General features: G+C 33.7%; 1 protein-coding gene across 3 annotated transcripts; it reads right to left on the bottom strand.

Moving 5' to 3' along the window:
* On the bottom strand, window positions 1–19564 carry LOC124367823 (17-beta-hydroxysteroid dehydrogenase 13-like). Of its 3 annotated transcripts, XM_046824955.1 has the most exons (9): window positions 19489–19558; window positions 17340–17430; window positions 12222–12408; window positions 11958–12101; window positions 11339–11524; window positions 9347–9476; window positions 9145–9256; window positions 4501–4620; window positions 1–780 (listed from the first exon to the last, which is right to left on the bottom strand). In XM_046824955.1, the coding sequence occupies exons 3-9, from the start codon at window positions 12396–12398 to the stop codon at window positions 660–662; spliced, it is 990 nt and encodes a 329-aa protein (XP_046680911.1). In that variant the 5' UTR covers window positions 12399–12408; window positions 17340–17430; window positions 19489–19558; the 3' UTR covers window positions 1–659. The 3 variants fall into 3 exon arrangements, with proteins under 3 accessions (XP_046680911.1, XP_046680913.1, XP_046680910.1); XM_046824957.1 differs by lacking the exon at window positions 17340–17430 and having other exon boundaries at window positions 12222–12402; window positions 19489–19564; XM_046824954.1 differs by lacking the exon at window positions 17340–17430 and having other exon boundaries at window positions 19489–19561.

Below are 19564 nucleotides of genomic sequence, written 5' to 3'. Positions count from 1 at the left end.
TCTTGTATAAGTTTTATATTTATCACACGGAGGTTAGTATAAAAAGTAAAAAATCCGGGTTTTTTGCGTTACACGACCTCATTTCTTAAAACGTTCCCTAAGTTTAAATAAGAGTGTTTCTCTGATGCATTAATGCTATGAACACATTTTTAGACCTGTATTACATCAATACATGAAAGCAGGTAAGCAGTAATCAGTGAGCGACGACCAGTAATCATTGTTCCTTATCTTATCGCAAAATCCGGTTTTATCTGGTATTGGCGCTGGTCCCTGTCTACCTATGAAGTCGCAGTGTATTGTACAGTGGTTGAGAACGGTGGAATATGTCTTTCTTACGTTTTGTAAGGGAAATTTATGTGAATTTCTTTGGCGGCAACAATATAAAGAGATCGATGCATTGGAACAAATAACAAAAGACATTGTTGGCTTTTGGTCACCAACAGTTTAAGAAATTCATTTGTTAAGTTCATTAGGTTAAGTTATGTTGTGCGTGTGTTTTATTGAAATATAGTGCTTTTGTGTAGAATATATTGCAGAATATTTGTCCACTACATCAAATCACTATTTAAGGTAAGTTAAATACTCTAAGTAAACGTAGAAAACGTTTAAAGAAATGAGGTCGTGTAACGCAAAAGACCCAAATAGCCGATGCAATGACGTTACGATTTGATAGTATCTCTGATAACGGGTTCAAGTATGTCCAACTCCTTCTGTGTCGCAACTGCCGCTTCCCCATTCACAATTGAGATGAACCAGTCGCTGATTTTTATTGGGAACAACCTGAAACAGGACAATTCACAACAACAATAACAAACAACAATCACAATAACAATTATGGTATTAATGACAATCTCCTGTATATGTATAATTTCAATAAAGTCTGATTAAAAATGTACTTGCTCCGTCGGGACTCGAACCCGGGATCTGTCACATACCGGGTGAGTGCACTACCACTTCAACACAGAGCTCTTACTTTTAACGATTCAGTTAGTTTGTATTTGGGCGTTTCTGTCACATATTTATTTAAATAACCAAACTATCATATGATCGGAAGACCAAATACCTGTCAAACGACTTTTATTTACATTGATTAAATTTGTATGAATGGCAATAGCCGAAATTAATTTCAATAAACATTTAATCACAGAAAGTACTTGCTTCACCGGATTTCTCACTTGCCGGGTCAGTGCGCTACCACTTCACCACAGAGCCCTTACATTTTACGAGTCAACTAGTTTGTATTTGGCTGTTTCAGGCACATATTTATTTAAATAACCAAACTTTCATATGATCGAAAGACCAAATACCTGTCAAACGACTTTTATTTACATGCATTATATTGTATAAATAGCTTATTTAATTTCAATAAAGTTTGAATAAAGAAAGTACTTTCATGTATACAAAAGCTTATTGAAAAGTACTTCACCTAACAATATTATAATGTAGGAGTTTGTCAGACAACAAATCTCGTAACACACTTCGATAAGAATAGCACTCGTGACACCCCATTGAGGAAAATGTACCATCAGCAAACTGGAGCTTGCCCGTGTAGAAATGAATATACATGCAAAATTTCAACTCCATAACTCAACTACTTATTGAAATATTCAAATTGCATAGATGAACAAGCATCATTATCAAACTAGATCTTTTATGTGGGAATGAAGAATGTAGCATTCTAGCATTCATAATTTAAAGTCAAAATGTCTAATCGAGAGAGAGGGAGAGAGAGGGGGAAATAGAGGGAGAGATGGTGAGAGGGGGGAGGGGGGGAGAGAGGGAGCGAAGGAGGGGAGGGTGAGGGTGAGAGGGGGGGAGAGAGGGAGAGAGAGAGTTATATAATCATTATTTATGTGTCTAGTGGTCAGTTTTAAGTATATAAATCTGTAAAAAATATAAACTGAGAAAAAATATCATTTCATATTTGTAGCCCATGATCTCCACCAAAATTAGGGGTGCTGACGATCGATTTCCTTCTTAAGACAAATTCTTATACCGGTTTCAAGAAAAACCAGGGTGTGGGCTTAGGGCTTATACAGTGCAAATCAGCCCTCTGCTCTTTGAACAAAGGCATGTGTTTACAACTTTGCTACAGCCATAAAACCCGTTAGTTGAGACGCTGTAAACGACTTATTGAGTCTTATGGATATTTTTCACACAACAAATGATTCTAACTCATGACAGAGTGCCGGAGGTGTATTTAAAAGTAATAATAACAATAATAATCTCTTTATTGCGTGTTTGACAATATAGAACATTGTGTTGTAATAGTTAAATGCATCATAAAATATATCCTAACTACACATTCACTCACAGTCACACTTACATCTCAGCATTCTCACGACACAATCACACAGACTTCGGATCCATGATTTTCAATCATCCCAACGGCTTGTCATGAATTCATCAATCGAGTAAAACGCTTTAGACAACCAAGGCGTCTGAGACGAGTTTTGAATTGATTGCGGTTGTTGGAGTTTTTGATATCCTCAGGGAGCTTGTTGATTAGTCTGACACCCACCTGCTGAGGGAGGTGTTGCGATAATGTCAGTCTGCGTTGATGAGTTCGCAAGTTGTCCCTGCCTCTATTTTCATATTGGTGAACGTCCCTGCCACTTATCAAGGCACATCTCGATCTGCAGTACACGATCACCTCAAAAACGTAAAGGCAGGGCAATGTCATCAATTCCAGCTCCCCGAAAGATGCCCTGCACGTCTCTTTATAATTCAGTTTTAAAATTATTCTGACTGCTTTTTTTGGAGCCTGAAAACCCGCTCCATTTTGTTTTTGGCACATCCTCCACAGTGTGTTAATCCATTCACAAGATGTGGATGGATTAGGCCGTAATAGGCCGTTTTTAGAACTTCTAGGGTACAGAACTTTGCTAGGTGCCGTAGGGCAAATATTCCTGTGGTAACTCTAGCACAAATGCTATCAACATGATCATTCCAGGTCAGTCCTCTGTCAAGGAACATCCCCAGAAACTTTGTGGAATCTGTATCCTCTAAAAGGGCATCATCCGCAAAGACAGAAGGTCGCATCGCATGACCACGCTGACGAAGACAAAAATTGATGACACTTGATTTTGACTGGTTTGTTGTTAAGTTCAATTCTGTGAAATATTGAATGCATGCGTTCAATCCCACAAAAGATTTGATTTCCAGGTCTTGTTTTGAATTGCTTTTGAAACAGAGAGTCGTGTCGTCAGCATATTGAACCAGTCCCCCAAATTGGATTACTGAGTTCAATCTACAGACATAAATCAGGAAAAGGAGAGGTCCAAGGATAGATCCCTGAGGGACACCATGAGCCATTTTGATTTTGCTGGAAACGACGTTCGAGATCATCACACGCTGATCTCGATATTTTAGATAAGACGTGAGCCATAAGCGTGGGAGACCCCGGACGCCACATTTTTCTAACTGTTGCAGCAGTGCCCCGTGATACACACAGTCAAATGCTTTGGAAAGATCGAGGAATATGCTTAGCACATGTTCACGACCTTCCAGTCCATCGACAACATTGTCCAGAAGGCTGTTCACCGCGTCAATTGTGGATTTGTTTTTTCGGAATCCAAATTGTTCTGGATTCAGAATTTTGTTTTTTTTCTAGAAAGCTTTCCAGTCTTTCATAGAATAATTTTTCAAATATTTTGCTGAACACAGGAAGAATTGAGATTGGACGATAGTTGCTTGCGAGGCAAGGATCGTCTTTTTTGTAAATCGGAATGACTTTGGCAGTCTTCAAAGAAGATGGAAAATTTCTAGTTTCAAATGAGAAATTGATCAATTTTGTGAGGGGACTCAACATTTGCTTGTAGCAACGTTTGAGTAGCCACACTGACATCCCATTGGCGTCACTGGTTTTTTTGAGTTCAGCCTCTGTATGACATTTGCTACCTCCCCCTCCCACACAGGGGCCAAGGCCATGGATGCAACCGGATCACTGACTTCTCTTCCGTGTGACTGAGATTCTTTAAATGACGAGTTCATTGTAGCCACGGTAGAGAAGTATTTATTGAATTGGTTAGCCACTTGAAATTTATCTTCGTAAATTTTGTTTTCAACAATTTTGATTGCAATCGGTTGGGAAGACTTTTTTGAATTTATATATAGTAATAGTAAAGTAAAGAAGTCTTATTTACCAGACGAGGTTATGGTTAGGAAGCCCTCTCTAACAATTAACCTAGGAACTAACGGCTTATGGGTGACTTCCGAACCACCACCATTGGCCGGGCAGGCGAGCTGCTTGCAAGGACAGGATCACTTTTAGCGGTCACCCATCCAAGCAGCAGCCACGCTCGACGTTGCTTCATCTGGTTATCTTGCGATAACAGTTGTACCTACTACACTACGCCATTGACAAATGTATTTACAGATGCAGATCCGTATATAACCCTCCATGTTTAGTGTAATGAAATGAAATGAAAAATGTCCTTTTTTAGAGGCGAAGTTAGGACTATAAAGTCCTCTCTACCATTAACCTCAAAGTGTACTTACTTGAGTAAAATTAAAGTATAGTACATGGGCTCTGGGATTGTAGTAGATACTATATTTCTTCTGACAGCGTTTATTACTTGTGCTGCGACAGATTCAACAGAGAGGACGTGTATTTTTTGTCTGTAACAAATACAAGTTCAATGAGATCTGTATAATATGTACAACTCTGTTTCTTTGTAGTATAAAATAACAGTTTCATTGTTTCATTTGTTCTGCATTTGTATTTTTATCTATAGTAATGGGTTGTCGGCACTGGCTGGATAAACGTAGACGATGACGTATAATCAGACGACTGTTCTTTTAATTTATCAACGTATTTAACGAACTCTTCTAGATTGTACTGGTATGAAGTCGCTGCTCAGCCAGCATTCCAAAATGTCTGATTCACATTACAGTAAATTCATGTCACATTGCTTTTAACTAAACGAAACAAATAAAACTCCAAATCATCAACAAAACCCCATACCCTGAAACTATTAATACACACACCGAGTTTGTACCACAACAATAAATGGTCTAAACTTACATTTCATGATTACACTTTTTAATACTACAAACTTATTCCACTTCTTAATAGCATCTGGTTAATATATTTTATTAGATAAAATAAATGTTTTGATAAACTACTATAAACAAATAGTAAAATTATTATTTTTTCTAAGCCTGTTTTATTTACTTTTAGTTAAATATTATACTAGCGTTATAATAATTGTTATGAAATTATTATGACATAAGTTCGTTTTTTAGTACGAAAATACGTTATTTACTTTTTACGAATAAGTAATGTACATTTATAGCGCTTACGCTTTTCCACGATATAAAATGAAACAGATTAGTACATTAATTTCTGATTTAATCAACTCATTTCGTCATTAAATTCACTATACTTTATGGTAAGGGGAAACATTCAAATATTCAACAAAATTTTGTATTAATAGGGCCTATTACAAAAAATATAATATAGCTATTAGGGTTTCTAAATTCTATTTGATAGTTGAATCTAAACTTCTAAGAATAAGTTTACATTGAAATAATATGTTTAGCCACGAGAACGTTATGCTCTATAGTGTATGATTTGGTATGGAATTCAACTAGTATAAAACTCAGAAATTAATTACAGCTGAGCATATGGATCAGTTACTATTTTTGAGAGCTGGATTTGAAATAGAAGTACAACCTTGCATCTTTTGTATATATTTATATTAAGCATTCCAAGTGATGGGTGTTTCTTAGTATAAATTTAAATTGCCAAAAATAATTATTTCAACAGGATTTTTAATGTTTTTAGTTAAATATTTTCGACGCGATGCTCTTGAAAATGATTGCAACGATTGTCCTATATTTACAACATTTCTAGCATACTTAGGACCAATCTATTGTTCATAGTATTATTTTACTTCCTAATATTTCTGTGATTTGAAATAGAAGTACAACCTTGCATCTTTTGTATATATTTATATTAAGCATTCCAAGTGATGGGTGTTTCTTAGTATAAATTTAAATTGCCAAAAATAATTATTTCAACAGGATTTTTAATGTTTTTAGTTAAATATTTTCGACGCGATGCTCTTGAAAATGATTGCAACGATTGTCCTATATTTACAACATTTCTAGCATACTTAGGACCAATCTATTGTTCATGGTGTATTGTTTTACTTCCTAATATTTCTGTGATTTGAAATAGAAGTACAACCTTGCATCTTTTGTATATATTTATATTAAGCATTCCAAGTGATGGGTGTTTCTTAGTATAAATTTAAATTGCCAAAAATAATTATTTCGACAGGATTTTTAATGTTTTTAGTTAAATATTTTCGACGCGATGCTCTTGAAAATGATTGCAACGATTGTCCTATATTTACAAAATTTCTAGCATACTTAGGACCAATCTATTGTTCATGGTGTATTATTTTACTTCCTAATATTTCTGTGATTTAAAAATACGTTTTAGAAGTCCTACAATAATTCATCTACAAGTGCATTGTTTTATGTGTAATGCTTTATATGGATTCTCTTATTTTTATAAATGAATGGACTCATCTGACACACCACGTAATATGAAAGGAAGCATAGAATTTCTTTTCGGCATCGTTAAATAAAAACTAAACGATCTAAGGCATTTCTATTTTAAGCTTCTCTCTCATAATATAATGTTACATATCTTTAAATTCTAAATTTAATGAAATACATAATTAGCTTTCTATTATAATTTATTTTACTGTTATTATATTTAGTACGTCGATTAGCGTAACTATTGTGGGAAGGGTTGATTCAATCTGAAAGTTCAGTTCACCTCCACTTCACCTTCTGTTAGTGCAGGTTTGGAAATATGACGCGGTCACAGCTCCTAGAATCTGGAGTCCACGCCCGTCTGAAAATATCCTCGTATATGTATCGTTTGGACATCAGCGACACATCAGACTCCAAAAACAAGATTTCAGACCCCAAACGTGGGCTTAAGTCAACATTCGCGCTTTGATTAGAACAGGATTAGACCTGTCAAAGCAATAAAATTATACAGCAACTCACAAAGGTTTGTATGGTATAAAATTTACAGGTATTTATTTTATTCTCTGATTATCTAGGTTTCTAAGATTTTTAATTACAGTTCTAACTTTGAATAGGGTTATAAAATTTACTGCAGCGCTATCGTACATATCTCTAAGTATTAATAAAATACAAAATTGTGTAATAAAATGCGCAATTTTAACGATGTAAATATGTAATTAATTGTAATTCCTTTATTTTCTTCGCCTATCTTGACTTTTGTTGATAGCTCACAACTATACAAGTTTTATCTTTAATGCATAAATTATGATTAATCGTGCATGTGTAATTAAAATATATTCTAATATGAGATAATTATTAGTTTTCATAACTTTTTGAAAAATTGTTTATTTTAATGAACATATTAATAGTTGTTAGTACAAATAATTATAAAATCTCCCTAATTGTATTACATTTATTATAAATTGAATTTTAAATTTAATTTAACCCCTTGAGAGGGATTTCTCTACTCATATACACTCGCACTCGTATGCCTCAGTAGATAGATAGCGTCGTTTATTTTTTTGTTTATAGGCCAAGCGCCACTTTTTTAAGGCAATATAATTATTGGCTCTGTATAGTTGACTATTTAAAGTAATTTTATACAAAAAGTGATATATTAGATGTGAAATAAATGGCTTTTTCCATTGTTGACGGCAATAAACAATAAACTATCCAATGGAGTTAACGTCTACTTGCATACACAGCATTATACAAAAGGTGGAACAAGATGGGAATAATCACTACAAACTTACTGTAGATGAATATGATTCATTAGTTTTATACCGTATTATTTAGATAGTAATATAATGTTGTTATGTTTTTTTTAGTAAACACAACGATGTAATCCATTTCGTGTGTGATGGCTTAAGATTTACTTTGAGTAAACTGTGTATTATAATTTATACTAACTTATAATAGTATAATATACACTAAACTGTATAATGTATAGTAACGCACACAGTGCAAACTAATGTATAGAACCATTCCTAGAATGAGTTCAGGTAAATCAAATGCACGGCCAGGTCAGTTTTGAAAAGCACGATTGGTAGTCCACGGGTGTCGACTGGACTAACTGTCCTACCCTGCAGAAACGTGACGTCAGCTACCCTCGTAAAAATTAGGCGTGGACTTACAGTCCTACAATCACGACCAACCAATATGAGTTTTACCACTGCCTATAGTTAGCTGTATTATAATTCATGCAGTATTCTTTGTTAGTTATTCATTTTCTGAAAGCTTCTATTATTATCCATGGATTATAGCATGAGATTTTGTGCTTTTGTTCTATTCAATTGTATATTTGGTTTTAGATCTGCAGATATTTTCTTAACCCGAAGTTTCGTGAGCATAATGGGTTAAATAAGTTGATATTAAACTTACTTTACTCAATGTAGACTGAATTGCTACTAAGTAGAATTTTGTAGACTCCAGGCATACACAGTGGAATCTTGTTATCCAATAGTTGCAATTTGAAATGTTAAAGTTACCCCCTTCCACTTCCTCTTGAAAAGGGAGTAAAAATGTTGGTTACCGTCAAAAATCCAAAAATGTATTTAATAAGTCTGGTGAAGGTTGTACATTTATATCTCAATCCGTTTGGAGTATATCCAGGCGTATCAGGACTAAATTTCACCCTTACATGTAAGGGTTGTTTGCCCATAACTTTTGCTAGGATCATCGTAGAGATTGTGTTTCTTTTGAATTTACCTTTCAAATGATATGTCACAAGACAGGGGTTATAATTTGAAAATTTCAAGTAACCCTCTCTATCCTAATTTAAAAAAGGGGAGGGGAGTTTTGTCCCTCAAAAAGTTCATAAAAGCATTCTAATAGGTATGGTTACTTTTTACATCGATATCGCGATCCGTTTGAAATATAAGAGTATCTAATCGTTTCAGGACTTCATTTACACCCTTTATATATTTATATAGTACTCGTAATTCTACTTCAATTTTGCTTAAAATATATATTAGTATATATATATATATATATATATATATATATATATATATATTAGTTTCCATTAGTTTCTTTGAATTGAAAATGTGTAATTTATCTAAACATTACTAAAAAAACTCAAAATAAGCAACATACCTGTCACTGAGGTATCCTTTTATGTTGTCCATATACGTAGGAAAGATGATGGTGAAGTTTATGTTTTCATGTCCTTCGTTCCACATCTCCATACGGATAGATTCCATAAAACCTGTTTAAGACAATATTTCATTTACTATTATGTCTCTGAACGTTGTAACGATTGTTAGATAAATTATTATTAATGGTGAAGAACACGAACCTGTGATAGCCCATTTGCAAGCAACATACATTGAGATTGGGGCCACAGGGCAATGGGCACTCATCGATGAGATGGTAACAATATGTCCTGCATTTCGTTCCTTCATTGACCCCACGAACTCCCGCACCATCTTAAAAGAAGAGTTAGATGTTAAAGAAAATCCCAAAACAGTTTTGATCATCCTTTTTGAGTGAGAAGGATAAATTTATCTTTCTTTCTCGTAGTGTTTTATTGTTTGTAAGAGTGTTACTTCTGTTACATAACATGCATATTACTTTACTTGTGCTTAAGATTAATATATAACACATAATTTGTTTATAAATATAAAATAAATAGTAATTGTTATAAATATAAAGAGGACACAAAGTATATAGTATGGCAAAATGTTTTATTATATTTAACATAAGTTTATATAAAAAAATATCTAACAGCAAGCATTTTATTTTTTTTTATTTTTACTGTCAGGTACGCTTAAAACAGATTTTAACTCTGCTGTTCTACCAAACTCTGTTTGATATTTTATTTCTATAAAAATGATATTTCTACTAAACTATTAACTCATAAATAATTGGCAATCGACATTAAAATGTGGTTCCGACATGCACCAGTTTTAATCACAACATAATTATTAATACAAGGTAATTTTTAAGACCTGGTTCCCGATAATATTCAATTCGCCTACTTGACCTATAAACTTCTCAAGTATACTTGTGAACTCACACTACTTTAATACTATTCCTTTTTAAGAAAACCACAATTTTCTATATTTATTTTCAATACTACATTCGTTACTATTTACAATACATTATATTATCAATTTCCTAAAACAATTTACTTGAAACAATCATTTATTAGATCCACCCACGTTTCTACATTTGGTCTAATAACTAATTATTCCATTATTTCTCAATATTACTTTAAAAATTTGACAAGGAACACTAACAACAGTTTAACTAAACAAACTACACTGTGTGTGTGTGTGTGTGTGTGTGTGTGTGTGTGTGTGTGTGTGTGTGTGTGTGTGTGTGTGTTTTTAAATTTAATATTCTTGTTTTAGCTGAACTTGTGAAAGTTAAACTTAAAATTAATTCTGAACTTAAGAAATAGTTTTTAAGGTAATTGACTCTTCACATCCAATGGAGGATATTGTATAAGGAATTTAGAAAAAAATTAACTTAAGCATAGTGCAAGATGTACATTATTTTAAAGGGTTTGTTTAGTAGAGATGAATGATAAAGAGAAAATCGAGTTATCAATTATTAAAATAAAAGCTTTTATTTTTAAGTTGGGTTTTGGACTAAAGTATGATGTAAATTTTACATTGAACTTTAAAGCAATGTATACCATTAATTATGCTTACGTTAATTAATTTGGCCAAACTCCTTGTTGATCAATTCTTGTGGGAGGGGGGCCGCGCGGTCCCCCCCCCCCCAGCGGTGTGCCCCTTTTTCCAAGGCATTATTTGGTTTGTTTGTTACTGGTACAGTCTAAAGCAAAAATTATATAATAACTTCGCCTTTGCTATATAAAACACTGTATAATTATTTAATATTTTCTAAAATTGAAATGTAAACTAATGTTTCTGCAACTTCAGCTGAAAGTGTCAGTTAACTATGGATTATACGTCAAAAACATTATAATTATTGGTCTAGCCGTTCTCGAGATTAGCCCTTAGCAACACATTTAAAAATTCATTTTTATTTATAAGAAGTTATGTGTAATTTATTTAATGAAATATATAATACTAACAGATTTTAAATAAATAACATGACCATAAGGTTTTATTGTACGAAATAAATTGTTAGCTTCCCCACATTGTAATAAGAAACAATGTATTATCTAGCAGTTTATTTAAAGGAATACAACTAAATATGTTCAGGCAACTTTACTGAAAATTGCCTCTTGGCCTTAATCACCATGCAATACACTATCACCGCACAAAGAGCTGAACTGCTAATTGTTATTAATGCGATGACAATATTCTCGGCTTACCCAGACGTAACTGAGAAGGTTAACATCCACGATGGCCCTGATAGCCTCTTCAGGGATGTCCTCCAGCCGCCTGGCGTAGAGAAGAGACGCGTTGTTCACCAGGATGTCTACAGGTCCGAGATCTTTCGTAACCGCCATCTTCAGTTTCCTGATCTCATCCAGTTTCGCTACGTTTGTGAAGTACGCCTTCAACAGTCAGTTGATTTGGTTAAGTAAGCGGACAAGAACGTAGCCAGAAAAAATAATTGGAGAGGGATCAAGACAACTGATATTGGACAGAAAGGAAGGCCCCATTTTGTACCGTAAAAATGTCTTGGCCCTTATCTACGTTGATAACGACCTTCCAGCAGTTCATATCAGTAATACTGAATTATTTAAGTAATCATAATCGTTCACTAAAAAAATAATTGAAACAATTGAAAATTTAGGGGGGTCGCTGGCTACGTCCCTGTACGATGAATAAACAAAGGAATGTTTGTGAATTTCTCAAGGATCATCCGTATTAAGTACTCATGTATAATAAAACACAGAAAAAAAACAGATACAATCCTTAAAAAACCTGTCGAATATCTATATCTGGTATTTTCGACCTGCTATATGTAAATTGTTCATAACTAACCTTGGCTATCTTACCGTCCTTGACTATTTCTGCAGCAGTGTCCAGGGCAGTATCTTTGTCGATGTCCACACAGGCCACTTTACACCCGAGTCTTGCAAACCCCAGAGCCAGCTCCCTCCCTAGCCCTCGACCTGCTCCAGTCACCTAAGAACATTCAGGAGACATTAGGCTATCCTCAAACTTAACCTTGATGATCATTAGGAAACTTGATGATTATTACTAAACTAACTGAGTAGCGAACAAATTAAAATTATACACACATACCAAAACAACCTTGCCGTGGAGAGATTTTGGCTTGGGTGGGACCAGCTTCAGGTATAATGCTTGTAAAACGTAGGGCAGGAACAGGATTGAGAACCAGACCCATTCCAAAAATAGGCTCATCAATCCATCGTTATGGTTGGAGATGCCAGAGTCACTGATTTTCTTGGGTCTTGCCATTTATCTATAGCTGACAGAGAAGCAGTTCTTTATTTTTTGTGTAAAATTTTTTAAATAATCTGTATATGTCCTAATAATATTATAAGTTTGAAATTGTCTTTTTTGTTTGGTTTGTTTTCACGCGTAAAATATTCAACCGATTGTACTGAAATTTTACGGGTTTGGGATGCATATAGTATTTATATCAGCGAAAAATCCCATCTTGGTCTCTAAAGTTATGTAATATTAATTTGAATGGGCCTCTCAAATGTAATCAACTGTTCTGTGTAAACACTGTTTGTTATTTTCATTTTGTTTAGATTTATAGCGTGTAAATTGTGAAATGATTAACCATAATCGTCAAGCCGGTTTAGATTTCAGTGATTAGGTAAGTACTAATATACCTTAGAAAATATCCTAAAACATAAGAAGGTCAAAATTTGACTCCGAAGACTCCCTCTGAAGCAATCTACAAGAACTATGCTAGATGAAATTTCACTGGGATTTTCTTTTGAAGTCATGTAACATCTCTAAATGTTTTAAAATAAAAAAAAACTCTTAATATAAATTTAAAGAATTGTATAAAAAATCAATCTTAGTTATCTTATGACAGAAGTAGGCTTCTCTGCGATGTGATACACATTATCTTGATTGGGAAATAAAGTAAAATCAAATTTGGAACAAAACATACTACGAATAAAGTAAACTACAATGATCATAATATAAACTTGTTTACATGTTTTCTTGATCGTGGCAACAAGGCAAACTCAACATAAGGCGTCGGAAATGTAATTCACTCGAACCAGCAGTGGTCATACACGTGCATCGGCTACTAAATTTCGTGCAAAGCAGCGGGTAACCGCGGGCAGTGCAGATATAAGTGACAATGTAATCAAAATTTTACTTTACATTTATATACTGTTATCAAACCGAAATTAGTTGTCTTTTGATAGTAGTAGGCTTCTCAGAACTGTGTATGTATGTATATTTTCTTGATCAGGAAAGATTGCCTATGGAACAAAAGTTCCTAAAATCGGATTAAATTACAATGACCATAAATATACACTTTTTAATATATTTTCATAATCGTGGGAAGAAGGGAAGAAATATACTTCACTCGACCGAAAGTGCCCATACAGGTAGAGAACCTACAAGCGAAGCCGCGAGTAACTAACGTATTATAAAACAGCCTTTTCAAGCGCCGTCCCCCTATTTTATATGTATTATAATGTTAATTTGTATATAGTCAAATAACTTACCAAGATGATGATGTTTAATTTGAATACACATTGAGTTGTGGTGATGTCCTTATGACCGGACCACTTTGTTGTGATTATTTATAGGTTGTCTCGATAAATTAGTAATCATATCGTGATTTTGGTTTAGTCAAGTTCTTGAGTCCTAGAAGGATTTTTCTTTAAGGACTACTTTGATTCAAACTTCCTTTTTGTAAAAACAGCTGCAATCTCGAGCCAAGATGCTGACGCCGCATTGAGTGAGTTAAAATAAAAATGAATAGATCATTTTAAAGCCATTATTAAGTGATTAAGTTCCTAGGTAAAATTCCAAACAACATAGGAGCTACTAGGTCCACCCCTTCCTCCTCACAAATATCATTTAAGTTAGTTATTACTCTATTTTGGCAGCAAAGTGGCAAGCCATATTTTTATTTTAGCGTATAAAAGTAATGCTTGTAAGTTTTATTTGCTATAATTAAGCTTATAAGTAAATTTCGCAAAATTGAGTATTTATTACTACAACCTCTGAGATTTTCAAACCCATGTGTTTTGTCCATTCGCCACAAAGCAGTTCTCTTGTTTACAGGGGGATACGCAAATCGAGAATCGGTTTAATCCACTTCTTTCACGTCTCTCAATCTGTTTAATAACATTAGTAAACGTAACTTACATAATATGATAAAGTTCCATTGAAACAATCGTTCCAGTGTTCCAGTGAAATGAGTAGTTTTCCAGGAAATGATTTCTTATTTACAGCCATCATGATAAAACGTTTACAAAAACTTCTAGAAAATTATACATGTATATACAGAGCTCCTAAACAATGATTTACGCTAACTTTATGGTGTGCTTCTTTGTCGTAGACAGTAAAAATATCGGCGATATCGATTAAATACACCCACAGATCTTTTTAATCAGGCGAGGTTTCTTCATCGTGTATGACAAATATGTAGAAAATATACATATTTTAAAGCGCATAATTGGCTGATCGTTAGTGAATACTATCACTTAGTACACTGTAAATATGCCTCTCATATCTATCTTTAAGGTATACCACAACCAATTAACGCTACAGACTTGAAATTTTGCGGGAAACTTTGTTTCGATACGGGCAAGATCGAGTTTGATGTGTACCGTTATTTATTTGTATTTTACATAATACATGTTTTCGCAACCCTGTTACTAGTTACTGGTTAATATAAGTTACATCCGATGTTCTTGGAACTAAATTCTTGGCGGATTTATAACCTAATTGGCACGCGTATTAATGTTTCTCTCGAGAACTTGGTAGCTGACGGGTAACATCTCGCGCGCCATGTCTGTAAGTAAATTTATATTTCCGTATTATAGATTAACTCTTTCATGCGAGACATCTAGTTTTGAGTATAATATAAAGTTGTAATTAGTAAAATAACTTAATTTGGTTGATGTTTTAATTGGCAGATTAATGTGGATAATAGTGTGGTGATGTCCTTCTGACGAGACCACGTTGCCATGAATCTAAGTTGGCTAATACCATCGTGATTTTGTTTTAGGTGAGTTTAACTTCGTCTCTGAGTTTGATTTAAATAATGAATACAACTTCGAGTGCTTCGAGCATTCATGTTTTAGACTTCCAATCTACTAATCTTCACTTTTCCCGACTACAGCTGCTATGCCGAGCCAATATGCTGACGCCCGCGCTTCTGGGTCGACATCAACGTGAAGGGAAGCCAACTTTAGACTTTTAATAATTATTAAGTTCGTATGCAAAATTCCCATGGAACATTGGTTAGGCTCACCCCCATTATATCATTTATTTCTTTATCACTATATTTGGCAGCAACGTGGCAATAAATTATTTCATTTTTAACATCTAGAAGCGGTGCTTTTATGTTTATTTGCTATAATTAAGCTTATAAGTAAATTTCGCAAAATTGAGTATTTATTACTACGACCTCTGCGTTTTCCAAACCCATGTGTTTTGTCCATTCGGTATAGATAATGGTGCTTGTCCTTTCTATTGAATGTCTGTCACTCTATCCTTAGAGAACATGTTACGCCACATGTTCTGAGACATGTCTATATTGTTTTTAAATACAAGACTAAGCCTTCACTCAATCATCACTAATTTTCCAAAATCCCAATGAATCATAATTTTCAAATTTGGAGCACATATTATATGCCTTATAACTGGATAGAAAAAAACAAAAGCATTTTCATGACAATCACACATGATGATAAGGGTTTCAACTCTTAGAATAACTATGATTTTGTTCTCTAACTTCCCGATGTACTAGAAAGACTACATTTTGACACATGAGTCTTATGCTATTCACAGACAAAGTCTAGATTTTCATAGAGGTCAACCACCTATAGGATTTGAAATAGTGTGAAACCTCTAGAAGTTCCATAATAATGCTTTATATGCTCGGGTTTTGAGTGGACTGATTTCGAACGAAATTGCCAAGTTTTACGAGTGTATGTTTCCTTTCAGACTATTATAAGAAATGGAAATTAAACCAATTTTAACCCAGATCTTAAAACTCAGTCTTATTAAAAAAAAGTATATTACGAGACAAGATTTAAGTCGTGATATTTTGTCTTGTTTTGGATTCCATAGGCCCTTTTAGGCATAGTTCGGCTGTTTTTACTTATTACAGATGTATGCTTTACTGATTACAAATTGAAATTATGGTAATATGCAAGAGTACTTTTCATTACAGTAACTCAAACCAAAAGTTTTAATTTTTGGTTTGATTGGGTCTATATCAATTTTGAATGTTATAGATCTTTTAATTGTATGTAACTAGTATTACAGATTAAATTTATAATGTGTTATTTACCCACTATCCAGTACCTCGCACCCACCAATTGTTCTGTTTTAAAATAATTTTTTAACGATTTTTAATGTGTATTGGACATACTTAGCCAAGTAACACTTAAATTTGTTACAATTCCTACTACATCTGTACCCATAAATCCCTCAGATCTCAAAATAATAAATTTTCTTTTTACGTCGGTCAGTAGAGTTATTTACAACTTTTAGAGTTATGTGATATCGGCATATCATTTACTGGTTACTTTTTACCAATTTAAAATCAAACGGGTGTCTACTTGGTATTAATTATAATCTTTATACATTCTGGGTCACCTATTTTTGAAAATGTTCGAAGGGTAGGCAAATTCACTGTTTAGAAACCGCTTTTGGATCGTATAAAATATTATTACTATGTCGAGAGAACTCAAATTGGTAGCAACATATACAAATAACTCAATTGGCCATTTGTTTCCTTTGAAAACTTGAAGGCCTCGATGGAAGCGGGGTATTTATGCTGCAAGTCTACCCAAACCAAACCTATGTTACAGACATCAGGGCAAATCGAGAAATATACATATCAAAAATTTCAAAAAGATTATATCGTCTCACTGGGACCTATCCTCGTACCGCTTCTATTTTCTATTTTGGTGGTCGTTAGTAAAATGAGCAAAACGATCTAGAACTTATCTCTTGTTGAATATGTGGATGAGAAAGCTCTTTCAGAATAATTAACTATTGATTTATAGATAGAAAAATTCACAACGCTCAATTCTTTGCATCCAGTTCTTTCTGAATAGGTCTCCCAAACAAACTTAGTCTTCATTGGCATGAGGATTTCATCCTGCTGTCGTGGTGGATGATACAGTATTAGTAATGGTTAAATCCAAAACCATTCCTAGGAATACAACGTAATATAGAGCTTACCTGGTATGAACACGTTGGAGGAATTTGTTCAATAGTTTCAAGGAGTATCTATGGAGTATCAACTTCGCAAAAATTTGGCTCACTTGAGTTTCTGAAAATCCAAAGAGCAAAAGAAGTGTGAAGTTTGTGATGTTCGGCTAGTTCAGCAACTTGTATCCTGTATAATTCATGTAATGGGTGGTTGCTAAAACCAAACATTTCAGAGAATTTTCAACCATTGAACTAAACCTATCCCAACCACTTCAAACACCAATTTTAGAGAGTTTATAAATGTTTTCAGGCGCTTGGAATTTCTGACTTTACCCTGCCTCAATATTCTCAAGGTATTCATGTACTGAAAGTTCCGATGTCATTTGACTCCTGACAGGAATGTCCACGGGTAGATTACTATAAGTAGGGGCAACTTAAGGGGTCAGCAACATCGAACAATAAAAAATTCACCTCCTTTGTTACATGGTTTGCCAAGTGTGAAAGAAGTCGACTGTTAAATGAATGAAACAATGGTAAAAGTAATTTATAGCTAGTTGTGTATGACATCTCTACCATTTTATCAGTAAGAAAAGTCACCGTTGATATGCAATGTAAATATTGTCTCTTGCGATAAAATGTGTTAAATTTCTCCACCTTGTAGTGGGATATATTTGGAAATTTAAACAATAATTATTTGTACTGGTAAACATGGACTAAAGATAAATCAAGTCAAAGACAAAAACCTCACACTCTTACGTGGACTAATGCAGTAACTAAGATCGACAAGAGAATATTCTCTGTCCAGTTCGTTCATTGATAAGAATTAAAATAATCTTTACGCGTTTGAAACCGCACTACTACGGCAACTCTGTCAGTGATCAAGGATACTTATGACGACGGAAAGTTCAAAAAGTCTCGGTATTATTGTTCATGAATTTGCATAGGATCTATTTATCACTTTCATAAAAAATTAAGGAGATGTTTTAAAAGTCATTTCTCATGAAATTAAACAACCCTATGCCAACCACAGGACTGCACTTTTTGACTAATATTTTATAGTTACCTTATACCCTTGTGGAATTCTCTTTCCTCCATTATATCCATTAATGATGTCGTCGGCTTGTAGTTACCGTATGCTAAAGAGCAGAACTGATGACCGGGACTGGTCGTCCTAGATTCGCTGGAATGTGCATTTACCAGATGTGTGCTTGTAAACTAAAGTGTGTAATTTGTAAATTTTGTGTGTAATTGTAATATATTCCTTTTTATTAAGAGGTCAGATGTTTTATTATTTTGCAATTCTTAATTTTACATAAAACATATGTTAGATGTATTCTTAGTTTATTGTCCACTTCATTCTTATTAAATGCAGGTTAGGTGTAATTTTGCCTTTTAAAATAAAAATAGAACTGCCAGTTCCAAAGTTTTAGTGTACATAAATGTATAGCCATTTTCTAGTTTAGGTGAAATCTGTGGTTTAGTAGATTTATTCTAAAGCGATGAAAACCAAATTATTCATCAAATGTGCTGTGAAATATCATTGAAGCTTGTCTAGATCATCACATTTTTATTCAAGTATTTTGAAAGATATTTTTGATCGGCAGTCGTAGTAAAATCTAAGATAATGGCACCGTGTATTAATACACCAGATTATTAATTACTCAGTATATTAACATTTACACAATTTAAGAACTTTACGAAACAAGTAGTATCTGTACTTCCCGAATTACTCTAATAAATTGTATCAAGTGTTATCTGTGAATTTTGTATTCTCAACCTGTTACGCTCAGATACACGTAACACAGAAATGTTATTCTGTTCTCTCTGGTTTAGACCGGATTTACAAGTCACCTGAGCCAGAACCCTAATGATAGCATTTGCATTACAGTCAAGGGAAAACACATAATTCTCACCTTCTGAATTGTAAAATGATTAATTTTCTGATTCAACTGTACAATGATCTTAATCTTAGGATCATATTCTTAATTGCATCTTCTTTATAAAAAAAATGTTAATTAAGCAATCAGATATCTGTTATGGTTTCTATACAATAGCTTTAGAACAATATAAAAATCCTTTTAAAGTCATAATACTGTTGTTACATTTTTTTTTTTTTTTTCCAAAAATACCATGATTATATTTGTGGCGTAAAAAACTATATTTAACTAAACTGTATTACCTGTAAAACGTGCGTTGTTGTTCTATCGTTAGTGATACACTGAACGTTACTCAGTGTTATCTTCGAGTCGTAAGCA

Source organism: Homalodisca vitripennis, chromosome 8, assembly GCF_021130785.1.
Source record: "Homalodisca vitripennis isolate AUS2020 chromosome 8, UT_GWSS_2.1, whole genome shotgun sequence".
NCBI lineage: Eukaryota > Metazoa > Arthropoda > Insecta > Hemiptera > Cicadellidae > Homalodisca > Homalodisca vitripennis.
The sequence above is the reverse complement of the archived record's forward strand: the minus strand, read 5'-3'. Positions and strand labels throughout refer to the sequence as shown.

What these genes read in the sequence shown, in the direction of transcription:
- LOC124367823 (XM_046824957.1), bottom strand. Translation starts at nt 12,398, where the DNA reads ATGGCAAGACCCAAGAAAATCAGTGACTCTGGCATCTCCAACCATAAC. An exon ending in ACCTTCTCAGTTACGTCTGG is followed by an intron (nt 9,477 to 11,338) that starts GTAAGCCGAGAA and finishes TCTTCTTTTAAG; the next exon opens with ATGGTGCGGGAGTTCGTGGG. An exon ending in TTGCAAATGGGCTATCACAG is followed by an intron (nt 9,257 to 9,346) that starts GTTCGTGTTCTT and finishes TGTCTTAAACAG; the next exon opens with GTTTTATGGAATCTATCCGT.